This window comes from Geospiza fortis, unplaced genomic scaffold (assembly GCF_000277835.1).
Source record: "Geospiza fortis unplaced genomic scaffold, GeoFor_1.0 scaffold23, whole genome shotgun sequence".
NCBI classification, from domain to species: domain Eukaryota; kingdom Metazoa; phylum Chordata; class Aves; order Passeriformes; family Thraupidae; genus Geospiza; species Geospiza fortis.
In genome coordinates, this window is record NW_005054303.1 from 796,885 (window position 1) to 814,735 (window position 17,851).

At 38.4% G+C, this 17,851-nt stretch overlaps 1 protein-coding gene across 1 annotated transcript in view; it reads left to right on the forward strand.

Moving 5' to 3' along the window:
- Nucleotides 1-1,392: 1,392 nt before the first annotated feature.
- The window catches only part of SLC24A4 (solute carrier family 24 member 4), an 84,023-nt gene continuing 67,564 nt past the window's right edge, over nt 1,393-17,851 (forward strand). The window contains exon 1 of the mRNA XM_031066172.1: nt 1,393-1,498. Coding sequence (XP_030922032.1) covers nt 1,450-1,498 — 49 coding nt within the window. The 5' untranslated portion in view covers nt 1,393-1,449. The remainder of the gene's footprint in view (nt 1,499-17,851) is intronic.

Sequence of the window (17,851 nt, forward strand, 5' to 3'; positions counted from 1 at the left end):
GGATGGGTCATCTGCTGAAATTAAAGCTGAAGTTCAAGTGTGTGCTTTAGGGAAGAAAAATCTGCTGGAACTTGTCATAGTTTGTAATGCTCTTGTGCTCAAATTATTGCCTGGCTTGTTTGAGCTGTATCTAGGATGGCAACAAGCCATCCATATAAGAATTCGATGTCTTAGACCATATTAGCATATTGCTCATCTTAAAACTTTCAACTTGGAAACAAGTAATGGGGATATGAATATGTTTGCATAGCTTGAGGGATTTTTTTTTGTTGCAGTTGTTGTTTTCCCCAACTTTTTTAGGTTTTCATTAAAAATCTCATGACTAATGAAAGTTTTTAATCTCCTGGGTTATCAACTAAATCCCTCATAACCTAATTTTTGATAGTATGCTGCATCAGGTAGGGCTTTTTTCAGCTGGCTAATTTACAGTACATATTATCCATAAACCTGACCATCTGTTGTCCATGTTTCTTCTAATTGTGGCTCAGAATATTTTACTCTGGAAAAACTAACTTCCAAACTAGATTTCTTTTTTTCAGGTGTCACTAAGAAAACACAGGCATTACATGATGTCAGTATAAACTCTAAAACTGGCCAAGGAAGAATTTTTGTTATTACAATATGTTCATTTGAAATGGATAAGATTGAGGTGGAAGTGGTTTAATTAAGGGGTTCTGTTCTTTCTTTGATTATTATAATTGCATATGGTACATGATCTCCCAAGTGCTCCTGTACTCTATCTAACAGGTTTTGTTGAGAATGCTTCTGGAATATGCATTTTGGTAAATCCATTGATTTGTAAAAAACTTTTTATTTTTTTTTAGGTCTTATGAGAATTCACTGTGATTTCTATTTTCTTTGACGAATTATGAATGGTTTGATATTACTAAGCTTAGCCAAGACTGTAACGTTCAGAATAAACTAAAATGTAACTGGAACATATCCATATGCATTTTTTTTTCATGAAAGCAGTAATGTAATATGTGCAAGTACAGATGACTAAATGGAAGTGTGATTTTTGCTCATGTCAGCATAGCTGGGCTGGTTTCATCTATAGGAGCTGCAAGTGTTGACTTTCACAGGTACAGGCTTCAGCATTTGCTTGCTGCAGAATATTTTCCTGCTGTGGGTCACAGGCAAGTGTTCTGGTACCTCTGATAGCCAGAACATGCCAACAGCTCAGGTATGGAGCCCTGTTGCACCCTTTGGAGCTGGGAGCACCTAGCTCGTGTCTGTTGGCATGTGCTCCAGTCACACCTTGGATTTTGCCCCATTTGCATTCTGATGGTCTGTCCATGCTCCTTGTTAGTGGGCACCTGTAGTCCAGCTGGGATGATGCAGGAAAAAATTGGTGCTAGTGGGCATAATGTCTTTTTATTTAATATAGGCCAAGAATCAGCTGTTGCAGACAGAAGCATTATATCAGGAATATGGAGGAATAGAAAGTTGATGGCATCACCTAATGGGACACATGAAGAGAAGAACTGTACAGAGCCAGGTAAGATGGGAAAACTTTGTAATGTCCTATAAGCTCTTGAGATGTATTGGGTAGTTTTGTCATGACCAAGCTGCAGTGATCTGTAAATATCAGTGTTAAACTTAATAAAACCCAACAAATCAGGACTGTTCTGTGTAGAAATGAGGTTTGCTGCGATACATAATGACATGATTTTATGTATCAAAGGCAAAAGGTAATGCTCAGATAAAGGCATGTTTAGGGTCATTGTGAGACTAGTGTGCCGACAATTCAATTTCTTAGCTTTGTTCCTTTGGTGATTATTCATTTCTGTCCAGCTGATGTGGGTATATTGCACAAGTCATGAGAGTGTGCTCCTCTTGAAACTATGGGTAGCCAAATATGCAGTGTTTTAGATGACATCTGAGCTCAGTGATTTATGTTCATTACTGTTACACAGTTAATCGTGGTTTGCTAGTTTAGTGATAAACTCTGTATTCAGAGTAGGAATTTATGTTGTGTGGAGGGGGTTGGTGAGGTAAGTGATATGGAAACCCTGGAATCCATTTTACTTCAGGATGTCTATCTTGGCCAAGCAAAAAGAATTGATTGAGGGCAGGAATGGATGATGCATTTTAGTATCAGTGTTAGTCCACAATGCTTTCATCTTCCCATCTGTCTTTCCAGTGTGTATTTCCTTTCTCTCTCTCCTTGCCTCTCTGTGGTTTATGGTGTGTGGGAGATGAGACATTTTGCCAATGGCACTAGCCAAGTTAATTTAAAGTTCAGATGCTTTTTTTTTTTTTTAATGTGACTCTTTGATAAACTCTGTGGTAGCAATGGAGTGTGCTCCTTTTCACCAGCATGAGTTCTGGGATGCTGTCAGCCCCAGGCACTAGGAGAGTTTGGAGCAGTGTTCCTGCCCTCACTCACATGTTTGTTGTGATACTGAGGAGCCAGTTCTATAGACTGAGGATCACTAATGTGCTTATATACTCCTGAGAGAGGAATGGAAGAAAACATAGCTCAAAGTGTGCGGGTCCAAAAGTTTTAACTGTATCCTCTTGTCAGTTTGCTGTGTTCTGCATCTGTAACATTATGATGCTCTTGATTTGTCTGTCAAAGTTGTTAACAAACAAGAAAGAATACAAAAAGGACATTTTGGAAACACATCATGATTCTTGATGAATAGTCAAAAATACTATTCTTTCCCACTCCTTTCGTTTTCCTCCGTATATGTGTATACATCAATGTGGTCATGTCTGAGCACATCCTTGTCAGCACACTTGGAGTCAAGGCACTGGAGGCCACAAAATTATAGAAGCTAGATCAGAATAATACCTGTGCAAGTTCTGGTGGTGACTTCCATTTAGCATGAATGAGAACTTTTTCACAATTATATGATAAAATGACCGAGGCAAAAACCTACTTGAATGTGAATGGGAGTTCCAGAAGCAATACTGACTTCTGCACATGTTTAAAACAAATAGTTCAGCTTCCTCCATTCTTCTAAAGTCATAAGATTAGTTTAAGAACAACTGAAATAGATAAATACAGCTGGCTCATTTTGATGTGCTTTCTGAAATTCAGGTCTCTGAATTTTTCTCTGTAAACACAAGAGATGGACACAGGGGAGGCTCAAATATGCCTCAGGATGCTGAAGTTAAAGAAAAATATCACAAGACTTGCATTAAATTAATAATTTCTAGTCATAGTAATGGTAGTGGCCTTTCTTTTAAAAAGTGTTTCTTCAGTTACAAGACAGATTTACAGATCAAATCTGTCACAGAATTGCAGTTGTAGCATTTTTAATCATTTCCTGTTATTCTGCAGTTATGTACTGCTTATCACTGTGTATCTTCTGCAGCTGAAGGGGGAATTGAGATGCTGTAGGAGTGACTAGATGTAAGCTGCAAATAAAGGGAACATCTGAAAATATCTGAAGTTGTTGTTTGTGGTCAGGAGTGGGTCCGTAAGAACCCATTATTGTTATTGTCAGTAACAACTTCTGTAGACTTGGGGTAGTGTTCTTTGTTGGCTTTGTTTTTTGTTGTTTTGTTTTCTAGTGTATGGGATGTTGACTTGCTATTTTTCTATTTTTTTTTCATTCTTGTCTGGTAGCCAGGGATTGAGATTTGCCATGTAATGAGAAGGGAGCAATGATGGAACACCTATCAGAATGGAGCCAGTAATATAGCTCATCTCTGTGGGAATGTAGCTTGTGTAATCCCATGGCTACAGAGAGAGAAGTCCCAGGAAAGGTCAAGAGACTTGGGGGAGATTGCATAGAAGATTGGTGAGAGTGTGGATTTTCATTTGGAATATGAATTGGTTCCCTGTGGGCTCCTTCATGAGATGTACTTACTCTCACCTATGTAATTTCTGTGTCTGCTCTGAGCATGAGGGGTTGTACAAATGCATGGCTGTGTCTATGGTATATAGCAGTTTTCTTTTGTTGTGTGGATGTTTTTATGTGTGTGTTTAGGATACAAGAATTTCATAGTACCTTGAGAAATGCAGGTTCTTGCTGAGAGTCTGTTAATCCCTCGTGTTATTGCTGTACTCCCTTTTCATTAGCTTCCCACACAAGTCTTTAGCTTTACCTCCCTTTTTCCAAAGGCTTTCAATGGAGTTAATATATTTACCACTTCACTTGATTTTCTTACTTACGTGTAAGTGAAAAAAAAATCCCAATTGTTAGGAATGGTAGCTGTAGAAGTTTACAAGACCATGAGATCCCTGCACTTCACGACACTGGCAAGAAAGGCTCACCCTTTGTGAGCAATGTATCTTGGGATAAAAACTCTTGAAGCTTCTAGAAGCTTGTGAGAGCTTCTATCTTCTGGAAGCTCACATAGTCTACACTATTTCAGATTAGTCTCATTTGCTGAAGTAGATAATTTTGTATTGTGTTCTTCTGCAAACATTGATAATGTTGCTGGGGCATTGTATCAGAAGAGGAAAAATGCTTAAGTCTCAACAATGCTGCTTTTAAAAAGGACCAGAGGAGTCTGAAAGAGGACAAGAAAATGTGCGTGTGTGTATATAACTGGAGAGGAAAAAGTTGGGGTTTTTGTATCAGGAATGATAATCATGAACATCTTAAGAGGTGTTTCACGTTTTTTCTGATAGTAGCATTCTGCAGTCATGAAGAGTTATAGATTGTCTCTATCCCATAGCAGCAAAGGAACTCTAGGTCAGTTGCAGGAAGGAGGTGAAGCCTTGGGAACACCAAGCCAAACTTGGTTCTGGTCTGGACCAAGACCAAATCCTCACCACAGTTAACATGTTCTGTAGCAGTTTTCTATTAAAGATCATTCCTGGCTTTAAACTTCCCCATTGTTGAAAGCTTCTCTGCTTTGGTAAGATATTGGTCTTTATATTATCCTAGAGGCTAGAGGGGTTATAGAGTGTATGTAGAAGGCTCTGGATTTCAGAAATTTCATGAGAGCCTGGGATTTTTGAATTATGAATCGTATATTTATTTGGTATTGAGTAACTCTCTGGATGGCTTCCTCTTGGAAGGAAACCAAGCTACCTTTTCTTCATGGCTCTGGGTAGATTTCTGTGGGAGGAGGATTTGACCTGACCCTCGCTTGAAGCAGGGAGATCAGAAAAGAGGAGTAGTTGTCTCTAGCATCTTAACAGACCTCATTAGTTTGCAACCGATTTTTTTGCCGTATCCAAGCTCTCACTTCCATCTGCCATCAGCTTGCTGGCTTGCAGTGCCATCTGCCCAGAAAGTCTGATTTGTAGCTTCTCTGCTCCAATGGCTTGCCTCTTGTTTCAAAATGTTCCCATGACTCCATGTCCTCTAGAACTCCAAGTACCGTTTCCAGGGCACATACAAGGTGGGGTGACTGGGTGTCATGATGTTTCTCACCACGTGCCTTCACTGGGGCATGTCAGGCTGCTGAAAAACTGATCCAGACTCTTTGCTGTTGTGAATATTTTCAAGTAATCCCTGTATATGGGTAGAATTTTTTTCCCTGTGAATTAGAAATGGGAATATATTTCCAATGTCTTCTGACACTAGTTAGGGAGTGGCCTTGAAACAGAAAGGCAGTGGGATTTTCTTGCCTGTGCTTTGTCAACCATGGGCAGTTAATGAGCTACACTGATTTTAAATAGGTGGTAGTTTGGTTCAAGTGTGCTTGTTCCATTGCTATTAGTGGGTAAAGATGAATTGTGGAGTGGGGAAAGACAGGCTTAGCATTTCTTCCTGAGCCATGTTGCATTTTTAGTTTAGAATTAGAAGGCACGTTGTAGCAATGCTTTGTGTACCTGCAGTGAGAGAGAAAGAATCAGTCCTCTACAGTAAAGTGTGTTTCCCAGCAGCGTGTAAGTTCTGAGTCAGGATCAAAGTCATTAAGTCTGTGTATATTTTACACTGTTAGTTATAACCTTGGGGACTCATGTAAGATGTCATGCATTGTAGAGAAACTGTAGAAGTCTTACAGAGTTTTGTTAGCGTACCATAGAGAGAAAAAGGGCCTGTTATTTTTTTCTACAAAAATTAATGATGACTGGAGAAGACAGGACTGACTCTTCCAAGCAATTTTCCAAAGGGGCAGAAAACATTATTTCTTGTACACTTGTGGTAAAGACACGATAGGAGCTATTGATTTCCATAAGTTGTATTTAACAAACACAGTGCTTATAAGTGCATAATTCTTAACATGCTGGATTGATGTATCCTTTTTTCCTTAATCCTTATAGACAGCTTAATCTAGAGGATCATAAATTTAGAGTAATAAAGGCTGGTGGAATATATAATTTTGTGCTGATGTGAAGTTTCTTTAAATGATGTGATAATATGTATTTCTTTTAAACAGTGTGCTCATGATCTTCCCTAGTTTGTAGCAGGGATGACCTCAGACCTCCACTTTCAAGGATGTGGTATTAATAATCTCATTGTAAACCTTAGTTTCATGAACAGCCTGAATTTGTAAGTTCAGCATGACCTGCATGTGCTCTTACTATGCATTCATACAATGCCTAGTACAGAAAGACCATGGTCTCAATGAGGTACTAGAGACAATTACTGTGTTTTGTTATTTGCAAATATTCCCCACGTGCATATTAGTCAGACTTTCTCTCTGCCTTGATGCATAGAATATGTGCAACTATTGTAGTGTGATAGATTTATTGATAGTGCATGCATATGGATTTAAAATGCTTTGTTACTCCAGTGTGTTATGCCCTCAAAGACCAGGAAAGTTATCAGCCATAAACATTCTATTTTCATGTTGGTCTAAAAAGAAATTAAAATGAAGAAAGGTTTAAGAAACAATTTCTTAGTTGCTTTATGCATATAGTATTCACATAACATATAGATGCAGTGTCCTGTGAATGTGTATTTATTTATGTAAATAAATAAATTAGTTGAAAGACTTACTAATTAGCTGGCATGTAGCTTATTTCTGTAGCTACTTGTCATATGCTGGTGGAGTTTATTTATTTTGGGTCTGCTTTGGGTTGTTTCCCCTCTCCCAGTGATTCCAGACTCCCTCTTGTCCCTGTAGATGCTGAGTGGTAAACTTTATTGATTGTGATCTCATTTGTATGGCATCTGATTCTGGGGAAAATAGATGGTGTGACAATTTAAAATCACTTTTAGAGGGGTAGTTGATGGCAAATGACAAACATGTTATCACAAGTTTTTCTTCTATGACTGCCAAGTCTCCTAAATCAGAATTCACACCTAGGTTGAGATTGAACTTCTGACATCTTTGCATGGCCTTTGGGTGTGAGTATTAAATGGTTATGCAGGTAGGTGTAGTTGAAGTTAGTCGGGAAAAGTGGTGGGGTTTTTCTTTGTGTTGGGGTTTTTTGGTTGGTTGGTTTGTTTATTTATTGTTTTGTTTCTTTTTTTTTTTTTTTTGAATCGGTGTAGGAAACATGCTTTGGCTAAACATAAAATTTGAAAAATAATCATGCTTCTCTCTGAGCGGTTCATTTTCTAGCAGTGTATTAAAAATGGCATCCAAAATACTAGAAAGAAATGAGACAAACATTTCTCTGTGCTTTGACTCAACCTGCCAGCAGCATCCCCTGGAGAGCTGAGAACTGAAAACGAACTCCAGGGTAATTTATCCATTTTGCCAGGTTTAGGTGTCAAGTTTGCTAGAAGCAGTTTAACACACAGTAATTTAAGGTCTGACTAAAATGCCATGTTGAGATGTAGTAAACAAAGGCAAATAAAACATATTAAATAGTATTTTCTTATGTTACTGTATATTCTTAAACCTAGTAAAAATACTACTTAATATAATCTTTATTTCATATGACTCAGATTAATTTACAGTTGGCTTGGGCTCAGTTGAAACACACTGTGGTTAAGGACTTTTAAAAGTTAACTCTTTGCTTTGGAACCAAGAAGCAGGCCTAAAACAAAAATTCAAGTTTTTAAAATATAGTCACTTCAGAACTAAATGTAATGTCTGTGAACACAGGTTCATACTTGAAACATCCAGGCTGAATGCTCTGGAGTGCTAGACTAAGATCTCAAGTTTCCTTTATTAGCCCAGCTCTAATATTTAGATATCTGATTTGCCTATATTTCAAACCATATTACCTAAGCATTGCTCAGATGTTAATGTAGTAATAGTGCAACCTTTCTTTTTCTGTAACTGCAGACAACTCAGGCAGAGAGCAGCTGTGTAAATTATTGGCCTGAGGTCAAAGAGGAAATACATGACAGAATCAAATCCAGATACCTCAGTTTTGATTTAGGCTCCTGGAAAAATGATGTTTGGACCTCCTGAAGTTCCATCCAACCTGAGTTATTCTGTGATGTGGTGTGGAAATCAAATTAATTACATTTCGCTCAGGACATATTTGAAATCCTGGACCGGGGATTTCAAAATCAAAGTTAGTAAGACTTGGACATGCAGCTCTCCATGGTATTGCTGACTGACTCACCGTTAGTGGGGGATGATGTGTGTGTATTTGGATATGTTCTCTGGTGTGACTGGGGAGTTAGACCATTTTGTAGATATGTGTAGGGGGATAGAATATAAGAAAATAAAGATAGTGTAGAAAGTAATCTTACCCCTAAGGAGTTGCAGCTGGGCCAATTATCAAAGATTAGGAACAGGCCTGACTTTAACAGGACACAGCTGTAACCAATGAGAAGAAGAGCTCTATAAAAGAGTGGGGTGGCTGGTTGAGAAGGGAGCTGGAGTTGGTTAGCTGCTTTGTGAAGAAGAAAGAGTCCGTGCTCTGAGGAGCTGCCTGCAAGAAAACACCAAAAAGTATGAAACCTTTGTGATAAGGAGACAATGGTATGGAACCCTTGCAATAAGATGACAACAGATATATGCTCCACTTCCTACTTAGCAAATGGTGCTGTTGGTATAAAAGCTGTGTTTAAATGTACCTATCCTTGTCCGTGGCATTTTGATTTCCGTGTTATCTTGTACTGCAGCTGAGACTGAAAGCGCTGCTGTCCTGCCTTGTATGATGTGCAGCCGCTCCCAGACCTGACTTTGCTGTTGTAGGAAGTGGTTGAAAAGGCCTTGTAAATCACCCTGTGATTATTAATCCACATTGCAGGGGCTGGCCTAGCACAGTCTTTATGAGATTCTGTGTTGCTTGACAGGTGCTAAAACGCTGGATTCATTTCTGCATCTCTGTGCACTTGGTGTTTCCTCAGCCTCACTTGGACCACCAGTGTCCAAGGAGGAGTCAGACAAAACTCTACAGGTACAGAACTGAGCTACAGGGAAGGAGAGTGTGAAAAGCACCTGGAGAGAGGAGATTGTCACCAGAAGCTGTAAGAGGGATAGAGAAATTTGGAGGTTGTAATTGTGTTGTAGAAAGGCTAAGATTGTCCTGTCAGGCATCCTGGAGTTGGAGGATAGATGAAAGAGACATGTGAATTAAGGGAGACTGAATTTGGATGGTGAACCACAGGAGAATCTTGGGAATTGCAAGGCAAAGAGGTAGGCCCTGGGAAGTAGTAAGCAGAGAAAGTGATAAAACAGAGTGAAAAATCTGTTTAAAAAAAAATCTCAAAATGTAGAGAGAGGTTTGGTTTTGGTTGGGCAAGAAATTACAGTAAATTAGTTTTAAACTTTGTTCTGCTAATATTTCTGATAAGAACCTTTATATTTGTGGGTTTTTTTGTGAAATTACGAAATTTTATTAGCTGTATTTAGTTCTGTATTCATTATGCCAATGACATTTTACAGAATAGATGTGGTTACCGACCTAGCAGGCTGAAAATACTGTATGAACCTGCTGACAATTCAGCTGACATCAGTCGTGTTCTACAGGGAAGCGAGACTTTCAGGCAGTAAAGAGTGGTGGTTTTCTTTATTCTTTGAAGTTGACAGACATTGAAGACCTTCTAGTAGAAATTGTACTAGCCCTAGAAACTGAGTCAGATGAACTCCTGCTGGAACTCTACTGGCAAGTTGAAGTGCAGCAGAGCAAACACTTCAGATGGAATGCAGGTTACCATGTGTATGTTGTCAGCCAATTGTTTCTTTCTGTTTCAACATGAGATTAATGGTTTAATGTTAATAACAGGTGCTGCATTAATGGTGCTGAGGGTGACATTATCTACCTATAATGAGGAACAGTGGTAAATGTGCCTTCCTGAAAGCAAGAAGAGGATAATTTAGACTTTGGCTGTTCAGTTTCCATACATACTTGTTGGAAAGCTCTCAGAGATTGCCTAAACCTGATGAATTACTTTTCCCCTGCATATGATGCATTCAGTTGTTTAGTGGGTTGAGGGCAATATGATTGAATCTATTGCTATTCAAAGGTATTTAAACCTTTTAATAGCAAGATGTAAGATATTCACAGATGGTGGGAAACATTTAAGCTTCTGGAATGGAATTTTTGAATGAAATTTATGTTTAGAAGTTTAAATTGACTGAAATGTGGACAACAGATTTATTACCCACTCCCCCCATTTAGTGTGAATCAGCTTGTGCTTTGAGTTTTGTGAGCTCCTAGACCAAACGTGGCTCTCTGAGAGAGGCAGTTGTTTGGAGCCTCAGGGAGCATATCTGTGCTCCTTGAACTCTACCATCAATACAACCATGACAGTTTACAGCAGATGAGGCTGCCCTACAGATGCCCTGCTGGATGCTGGGATGATATTTCTGGTTTAGTTCTTTGCTAAGAACTTTCTCCCTTTACTTTTCATGCCTTTGTAAAGGTTGCATTCTTTACTTGATTATATTATGTGCTTTTAAATCCCTCCATAGGATCTTTGGCTGCTGTTGCCTAAAATTGTAAGGCTTTTTCTTACCTTCTGTAGCCTATTGCAAGCCTTGCTCTTCTCTGTTGCTGCTATCCTTTGTCTGCTTCCTTTACCTGCACTGACACTCTGAGATGTTTCCAGTGTCCATTTACCTTTTCTTGTTATTTTTATGCAGATGCTTCCAGAGCAGAAGGTGAGAGAAACTTATCTGGAATATTATCAATCTCTCCTTTCTTGAATCTCACTTGAGAAGCCACGAGTACTGTGGTACTCTGAGAAATTGGCCTGCCAGGATTGGCTAGACAGAGAAGTCGTCAAAGCTAGCATATTAATTAGTCCTGTTTCAGTGATGTTTTGCTAGTTGAGGGTGGGAGGTCCCTGTAGAGCTGTAGTGTTGTCTGTCCTTGTTATGAGATGGAGTGGTAGTCCCCAAGAGTGTCTAATGCAAATGAACAAGGAAAAGAAGACTGGGTAAGTCACTTTGCCTTTTTTCAAAGTCTGAAGAGAAGGTCAGTAGCTAAGCTCCATTTCTCCCCCACATAATCATAAATTGTAGCCATATTAAGTTCATTGAACTTGGGGCTCAGTGCCACCATCAGCACTCCTTCCTGGTCAGCTCATGATTTGACTCTTTTATTGTGCTTATTAAAATGAAAGATGCAACTTTTCACAGTAAGTAAAACATTAGAACTTCCCGGCTAGTTAAAACTGGTAGCTCAATGCTGCACTACAGAACACTTGTGATTTCTTCATGTCTTCCACATAGAGGGAGAAGAAGTCTTGGAATGAATAGATCTTTTTAGTTGCTCCATAGAAGAAGGTGAGTACATTCCTGGCTGACCCATCTTCGGGCCAACTGCTCTCCACAGAGAATGGAGATGAAAAATTGTAACTAGGGAGGTTGCAGGTCTCTGCTGTGGTGATGTTTCTACCACTGGGGAATGCTTTTTGGCACTCCTGTGTGAGAGGGACTGTGTAAAATGCCAATACTCTGTTGCCCTACCAGGAGTAAAATGAGAACTTCTTGCTGCTTGCAGGCTGAAAAAGGAAAGAAAATGGTCAGCAGTACTTTCTCATGTGTGAACAAACCTGTGCTTGTGCCTGACTCAAAGTTCTTTGAAAATTATACTTTTTATTTCATGGAGGGTGAGGGGAGGGTTTATTTAGGCCAATTGACTTTTGAGTGCAGAATATGTATTTCAGATTTGAAGGTAATCAGTTAATTGTGTTTTTCAATACCGTGTGTGTTTACTATAGTTATTTGGTTGTACAGGATTGTTTAGTAATAGCACGTGATGAGGGAGTTCTTACTTGGAAAGACTATCTGGGATCATCTCCAGAACTGCTTTAATCTGTGGATATTTAGGGCAACTAAGTTTAGTAAGTACTACTTAGGTAATTAAAGGTTGGAGCTGGGCTGCTTTCTCTGCAAGACAGCAGACTGGTAATGGGAAATTAGTCAACTTGGTTCACTGTTATCTTCTGAACAGCATCAAGCCTGGTCACCCAACTCAAGTTTTATTTTTCTATTGTCTTAGGGGGGTTTGAAAGTCAAAATAATACTATATTTCATGTGGTCTAGGAGGTAGCAAAAGCTCAAATTGCTTAGGTTGACAGGAGTAATTATGGCTGGAAACAGTCACAATACCCATTTTGCACTCTGGACTCTAATTTGCTTTAAAGAAAAAAAAATGCAGACTGGCTAAAGAATGAATTAAGTCTCTGCTAAATAACTACTCGTGAAATTCTTTTTAGTCAGTGTTTCACCAGTTGCTCCTTAGATACAGGTACAAAACCAATTTGCACATGTAAGAAAGATGTTATATTGAAAAAGGATAGTTGACCATATCATACCAGCTTTTCTGTGTCCTAAAAAGTACTATAGAAATTTCTGTATAAGCTCAGTGGCTTTTGAAATTGTTCAGATTTGGTGGAGTACATTAAATTGTTTGCAGAACCTTTTGGTTTTGTTGAAGAATTTCAAAATTCAATGTTTTTTCCCTCATTCTACATGTTGCTGGATTGAATACTACACAAATGCCACAAGCATTACTATTATTCTTGGATGAAATTACAGGTGGGATGGGAATAATGATGTATGTACTCTATGCTTCTTACAAATAAAATTGTAATCTTCGCAACTAAAATTCTTCCATTCAGCAACCAATTCCAAATATTTTGGTCATGCTGCATTGCTGATTCCAGGCTGCACTGTGAATTTAACACTGCAGTTCAGCTCTGAGGAACCTCTGAGGATGCTTCCTGCCAGGGGCTCAGCTCTGTGGGTTAATTCCATCCTCCAAAGGGTTTTCAGCTGTGAGAGGCTGCACATCTGATAACTTTGGAAGAGATGAGAAACTCCTGTGTCCAAAGTCTAGTGGGGAAATGGCTGTGTTGGACAATGCTGGCTGTGTGCCTGTCTGTGCTAAGATTTGTGACATCTCACTGGGCTCAGACTGTTATAGGGTGATTGTCCTGATTCTGGAGTGCCTACAGACATCACCCCAAATTGAGATCTTGGGCATTGTTATAAGAAACCAGATTATCATCTGTTTTGTATAGAACACTAAATTCAGTCACTAAGTACTAAGTGGAGAGAGGTTTTTTCTTTGTCTTCTTTAGAGTGTTTTTACAACAAAATCTTGCATCTCATTTTGTAAGTAATAGATATTTTGTAAAGCTCTTGTTTTAATGGAAATTTTATTATAGTAGCTGTAGAATCAGTAGTTCTGTGCATGATATGAAATATACAGAGCTGCACAATAACCTTATACACCAGTCTTTACTGCAAGAGGTTGAGATCCAATGTTTCAGTGTGATATGGGGACCAGAAAATCCTCAATTCTAGCTGTGCCTGCAGCTGTGAATTTCTGTGGAACTTTACCTTATATTCCTTCACTGCAGAAAAGACCCTTTGATATAATTCAAAATATATAATTCATATATAGCAAAAATATAATTCAAAACTAGCAGGGAACCTTGACCTCTATTCCTTCTACAAATATTACCTATTTAGATTGGGATCTGAACATGGAAAGCATCTTCAAAGTAGTAAGCCTTGTTCTCCATAGAGAGTGAAAATTATCTTGGATTTCCCAGTGGTAGATTTGCAACTACTTAGGTGCCACAATATAAATTCTCATTTAGAATAAGTGTAAATATGATTTAGCTTGTCAATGAGGTGCCTGTTTCTTGCCCTCAGATTATTCAGTTCATTGCTCTGATTATTTCTTTTTTTCCTCTGCAAAAATGCCTTTCCTTCTTTTCTGTCTGTAAAATGGATCTTTTGTATGTAAAAAGCAAATAGATGGCTTGTTTTAAAGTAATGTAATCACATTAGGCATTTACAGGAGTAAAAATTCAAAGTTAGAGTCATTGTGTTTCCAAAGAATGCATTTATATTCTGATAATAAATGTACTTCAGTATTAAGGAAACAATAGTAATCTTTCTCTTCTTTGTGCAAATGGTGTAGCATACCCTTTGGTGTCTTGCTATTTTAGTTGCACAGTGACTTTATATACTTAATCTTGAAGAGGCATTTGGATCGTATTATTTAACAGCCATGGGTAGAAGCCTCTTGCAATTATGAGATTAACAAGAGTTACACTATGTTTTGATTCTTTCTGAAGACTGATACGTGAATACATGGTTGCTTTGACTAGATATGTTTAACTCCATTTTCTCTCTCTTTTGGTTCCCCCCACTATTTTTCCTTTAGAGAAAAATTCTGTTATCTGAAAGATTTTCAAAGAATGTAAAAGGCTTAAATGCCATAGGTGTTCGTTCAGATGCTGCTGTGAGTGCCAGACACTTTACAGCTGCAAAGTAACAAAATCCAAGAACAGAAATTTGGAATTAGGCTTTACTGGCTGTTGAGCTGTATGGTGTATGCTTTACGAGAGAATAATTTGGATAATTTGATTTTCTTTAAAACAAACTTGGGAATGTAGTATACTTTTTCTCCCTTTTGGAAAAGCCTTCACTCTCCAATAAATGAAGTTACTAACACATAATTGAAGTTGTGAGAAAAATCCTAGTGTTGTAAGGTATTAATTGCTGGTAAGTTTATGCTAACTGTAAAATAACTCTGGCTTTTTAGAACATCATGCATCACTATATTTATTAGTTCTTAACTATAATACTAAACTCGAAAATGTTGAATAATTTTATAGGGAAAAATATCTGCTAATTCAGAGGCTTGAAAATAGCACGGGGTTGGCTTTCATAAATCAGCACAAGCTCCTATTTCTTGATGTTGTGTAACAGCTGTTGATGTGATGCTGCAATTTAAACTTCAGAAAAAGCTGATTAGTGTAAACCTCCCACATAGCGTTGAGGACAGGCTGGAGGCAGAGCTGAAGTGAAATGACCCATGCAAACATGGTCACACTTCAGTATTCTGGGAATAGTCCAAGCTTACAAAGTTAATCTGAATGTATGTCTGGGTTTAGATGTCTATATTTATTTACTTTAGGTGCTTGGTTATTTTTTTGTTCAGTTTATATTTTTCTGATCTACTTTTTGAAACGAAAAGTGTGGAGTGTTGGGGTTGAGGCAGTGGCACACACACAGCAGTAGCTGGAGGGATTTCTGCTTCAGGACAAAGCTGTCTGAAACTGGAAGTTGATTACAACACTCCACACTACAGTGCATTCATTTTGGTTTGAAGGGCAGATCTTTTTAAGTAAGATCCATTAGATCATGGATCTAATTCATGATTTCACTTGGCTCACTTGAGCCAATATTCAGATTCAATACAGCATTTATGCAGATTTAGCATTTATGCAGAGCTTTAACAATGAACATGTAATTGACCTGAAGTTGTTGATCTTGTTGTGAACTGAGACCTTTCCAATGCCTTGAGTATCCATTGGGATCGTTCATGTTTCAGACAAAACAGGGCCTTAGACTTAGGCAGAAATTGAAGGTTTTGAGTTTGAGTTTTTTCTTGTTTAGAGGAATATTTTGGTGTTGTGCTCTACCTAAGCCGTTGTTCACGTCAGTGGGACCCCTACAAACACAGCAAATTCAGCACTGCCTTAACCAGTGTAGAAGTTAGGATCTTGCTATTATTGTCTGTGAATATTTCCTGCATGCAGCTTCTCTGATTTTCACGAGGGATGATACACTCTTGAGAAGCACTGCTACTCAAAATGGGGAATGGAGATTTTGTGTCTTTTGTCTATTACATTTACATGGTCTGTAAATCTAGTGTGGGAGCTGACCATCTAATGACCTTTAAAAATGCAGCCTTTGGAGAGATGAAGAGGGATTTGTTAGTTGGCAGATTTGTGCTAGCAGGCTTCAGGTTATTTACGGAAGTCTGGAATTTTGTGCTCTTGGATTTAAAGAATACTGTGTAATTCAGATCAAAGCCAAAGTATTAAAATCTTAATTCCCCTGGGAGAAATATCCTTTATTTTGGCATTCTCAGACATTATTCTCGATTCATGTTACTAATGTACCTTACAAAGAGAAAAAAGTTAAAGTTTTCTCATAATTTTCTGTGAAATCATTTTTCTTTCACAATAGGACTACATAGCAGTCTGCGAAGGTTATTTGTAATTTTACATCTGATATTAAGTCAGACAAAATCATAATTACAGTCAGATGTTTATATTTGCTCTGTTAATTATATAGTGGAAACATTGACGTGCTCAATTTCATTGTTAAATACTGAAATATCACTGTCTCAAACTGTTAGTGTATAGGTGAGGAGGAAGGAAGGGAACCAAGGGAAAGGACATTTCAAAATTGTTACAGTTGCTTTTCTAGAAGAGTGTTTAAATCCGTACAGATGGAAGATGCTAAATTGCATTTCTGTGGACTTTTACAACCAACTTAAAATTCATGGGTTATACATCTGAAAAGATCACAGTGAAACTAATCTGTCTGGTGGAAAGCAAAGTAACCATTGCTAGAAGTGTTTCCCTCTCAGATGATGAAAACTGATCTTACTGTGCTATCTAGTGCTCAGAAGCACTTTGAATCTTGTTAGATGACTTTGGGTGGTAAAACAGAAACTGTAAATCTCTGTGTTTGAGGTTGTTTGTTGTCCTTGGCCTGTGGAAAAGTGCCAGATGACGTTAGAAAGTGTTCTATGTGGTCTGAAAGCACTGTGTCATCCTTAAGGTTTAATTTCTTTACCTATTTTTGTGCATCCAAAGCTGTGGAACAGATACTGGCAGTGTAATAAAGCAAAATGTTCTTGTAGTGTGAGTTGTAGCCCTGTCCATAGAAAATCTCTGACAGTGAAATAACTGGGTATATTACTGAAAACTAATAGAATCCATTCTCATAAAAGTCAGTAAGGAAAAATCCCTTGAACAGGAAAGGGAAATGGGATGTGGAGTGGGATTTTTCAGGACCTCAATACTTGGGTGTAGACAGATTCTCTATGAAGTCTTCGGAGTAAATGTGCTCAATTCTCTGGGTATCAGTTGGAGTTGGATGTCTGTGGCAATCTCACCGAGTGCATCCTTAGGTACCTGGATATCTTGGCACTTCAGCAGTAGGGGAAAGTTTCATTTAACTTTTCTGCTGTGTTTCAGAAGAACTCTATTTTCTTTCTGAAATTAGGTAGGCCCCCAAACCCAAATTATACCTGCAGTGTGTCCACTAAATTTGGCAAGGACTTTTGAACACAAAAGGAGCTTTTGGCAAGTGGATGAGTTGCCCTCCCTACAGAATCTTTCACAGTAGACACAAGGAGCAGATGAGAGACAGTAAAGCATCAGGGAGCAGAAGTCTCTGTAGGAGAAAACTCATGTTCAAAAGTTAGCAGTTCTTGTGGGGCAGGCTGGGAACTGTGGAGCTGTTTTGCCTTGCTAGCAACACTTTCTCACTCATTTTGGACAGACTTACTAGTAAATGTGCAAAGATGCAAAAGCCTTCTGCTGTATGAATCAACTTTAGGGCTGTAGTTGACATAGTTACAGTCTGTATCTTTTGGTATTTTTTAGGAGAGGTGATACTTCCTTGAATTAGTGACCAGTGAGGCGTGAGAACTAGTCTGGAAGCAGAAAGATTTAAGTTTAACTTTTTTAATTAAAATGGCCATAGTAACAGTGGCTTCTGCTGAATTCAGTCTTACTGAGGTGTGTAAGGAGTGCTTTGAATACACCTAGTTGCTGTAGTCTCTCTGTTTGTGTGCTGTTCCACGTTGCTGCTGGAG